The sequence below is a fragment of the Lolium perenne genome, chromosome 2 (genome assembly GCF_019359855.2).
Source record: "Lolium perenne isolate Kyuss_39 chromosome 2, Kyuss_2.0, whole genome shotgun sequence".
Classification (NCBI taxonomy): Eukaryota; Viridiplantae; Streptophyta; class Magnoliopsida; order Poales; family Poaceae; genus Lolium; species Lolium perenne.
Window position 1 is genome coordinate 257,679,002 of NC_067245.2, and position 2,529 is coordinate 257,681,530.

A 2,529-nucleotide genomic window follows, 5' to 3' on the forward strand; every position below is an offset into this window, starting at 1 on the left:
GATTGACCTTATAGCTTTCCAAATGAACTAAAATTCTGTTTGCAGTAATTGACGTGATTTGATTACCTATTAAAAATAGACTATATCTTCCCTTTTACTGAGTGCTCTCCGCGCGGAAGGACCTGTGAGGATATCAACGATACATATGAGTCAGTTGTTGAATGACAGTTTTTGAGGATAATCAACGGTTAGAATTGCCCCAATGTTTGATATCAAAGTGCACATCATCCCGTATAATAGTAAAGATATAAACGATAATCGTAAGATAGGCCGTGTTAGCAATAATAATGTCCCGACGCTGGTAAGGCGTCATGTGCCCGTACTTTTGGTTCCGTGTAGATCTGTGTGTCCGTGCAGGATAGGTCTTGATCACCGAGTTGCATTTGTGCAAGTACTAGATCAGCACATATAAATATGCTTGTAATCCGTGAGTTGAATCAATACAACTGTTAAAAAACTCAGCCGGCTCCGATGAATGCAACGTTGAAATATTTAATACCTACCTTGCTTTGTCACCGTGTGATAAGGATCGCATACTTTGTAAAACAGTGAGAAAGCAATTCACACACTAGAGCCAACCTTGCATTTTTTTACAGCGCCGGGCCTCTCATTCCCTTATTATAAATTGCGATCCGGACGAATGCTAATGATCGATCTAGGACAATTCGCACATCCGGATCTCCCCTCTAAGCTCTTGCGTTGAAGCAGAAGCTCTTCAAAATGGAAAAGAGCGCCACCTCTGAGAGAAGGTAACCATACAACTCTGTCTGTGCCCGCAGTTCAGTATTCAGAGTTGGATCTTTGTGCAGGATAGCTGTTGTGACCGGAGGAAACAAAGGAATCGGGCTCGAGGTATGCAGGCAGCTGGCCTCCAAGGAGGTTGTCGTCGTCCTAACGGCGAGGGACGAGAAAAGGGGCACCGAAGCAGCGCGCGCGCTTCACGCGTCGGGGTTCTCCGATGTGGTGTATCACAACTTGGATGTGAGTGATCCGTCCAGCGCTGCCTGTTTGGCTGGTTTTATCGAGAACAAGTTCGGCAAGCTAGATATACTGGTACGGTATTTTTTTTTCACGCGTCATATAGATGCAGAGGCCATAGATAATAATGTTTTCCTGAACAAAAACCTGTGGATATTCCAATATTGTTAACTAAGCATGGGTACCGTCTCTGTTGGTTGCTTATCATATGGATTTTTGAATCCTGTAAGCTTTGCAGATCAACAATGCAGGTGCTATAGGTGCAACTGCAGAGATCGACACCACGACACCCCTTCAGGATGTGGTAGGCCCATTGACCTGTAAGACTTTGCACTTAACATTTTGTTCTTCTTCTTTAGAAGAAAGCTTAACAGTAGTTATCTGCTCCTTCAACTCGAAAAATAAAGTGAACCAAGTCAGCCAAGTTACAAAAACGGTCTGTACTTTTCCTTATTCTTAGTTTTGTTCTGAAGCTTAACTAACATACTAGACCATGTGGATGCATCAAATAGCTTGCAGGCAAGAATGCAACGGAGAGGCTCCAGTGGTTGCTACAGCACTCCACGGAAACTTACGAGGAAGCCGAAGAATGCTTGAGAATAAACTACTTCGGCACCAAATATGTGACGGAAGCACTGCTCCCTCTCCTTCAGGCCTCCTCTGATGGAAGACTTGTCAACGTGTCGTCCAACTACGGATTACTGAGGGTAAACTTATCTTCAGCCAAGTACTATTACCAACATTTTTCAGGCATAAACTTTCTCAAAATTGTTGCTCTCCGATTCTTTTGCTTCAGTATTTCAGCGGTGAGGACGTCAAGCTGGAACTGAACAACGTCGAAAACCTGACAATACAGAGGCTAGATGAGATGTCAAGACTGTTCCTGAATGACTACAAGAATGGCCAGCTGAAATCTCATGGATGGCCTGCCGATGCAGAGTACTTAGCCTACAAAGTGTCCAAGGCCCTGATCAACGGATACACTCGTATTATGGCAAAGAATTTCCCCGCGTTGCGCATCAACAGCGTGCACCCTGGCTATTGTATGACTGACATCAACTACGACACTGGAGAACTGACGGCGGAGGAAGGTGCCGGTAGCATTGTCATGGTGTCCCTCTTACCGGTGGGGGGACCCACTGGTGTGTTCTTCTACCATGACGAAGTAGCACCATTTGTGTAACTCTTTCAACGGTACTCGCTTGGTGATGTAGTATCTCATAGTATCAAACTGCAGTTATCTGTGTTAGTATCAGTTCAACTGCAGTCTCACATCATTTGAACGCAAAGCCTTTTGCTTTGGGTTAAAATGAAAAAAAAAATGAAGCTTAGGCATTACCCCTCATTTCCAATATGCTACTCATATTTGTTTTGTCTTAAACCAAACTTGTAAATGTTAGACCAAATGCATAGGAAACAATACGAACATCTAAACCACCTAAATATACTCCAATTTCTAGAAGGAAGTAACTTTGACTAAAGACAATAAGTAATATGATTTATTTATTGGGAAGAGGGGAGTAGTTTGTTATCTGTCAGCAGGTTCTTTTG

General features: G+C 43.3%; 1 protein-coding gene across 1 annotated transcript; it reads left to right on the forward strand.

The window, feature by feature from the left end:
* Nucleotides 1-602: 602 nt before the first annotated feature.
* LOC127330595 ((+)-neomenthol dehydrogenase) lies at nucleotides 603-2,258 on the forward strand. The gene is made up of 5 exons (XM_051356751.1): nucleotides 603-749; nucleotides 810-1,053; nucleotides 1,217-1,282; nucleotides 1,491-1,685; nucleotides 1,775-2,258. Exons 1-5 carry the CDS (start codon nucleotides 721-723, stop codon nucleotides 2,159-2,161), a joined length of 921 nt encoding a protein of 306 aa, XP_051212711.1. The 5' UTR covers nucleotides 603-720; the 3' UTR covers nucleotides 2,162-2,258.
* Nucleotides 2,259-2,529: the final 271 nt, after the last annotated feature.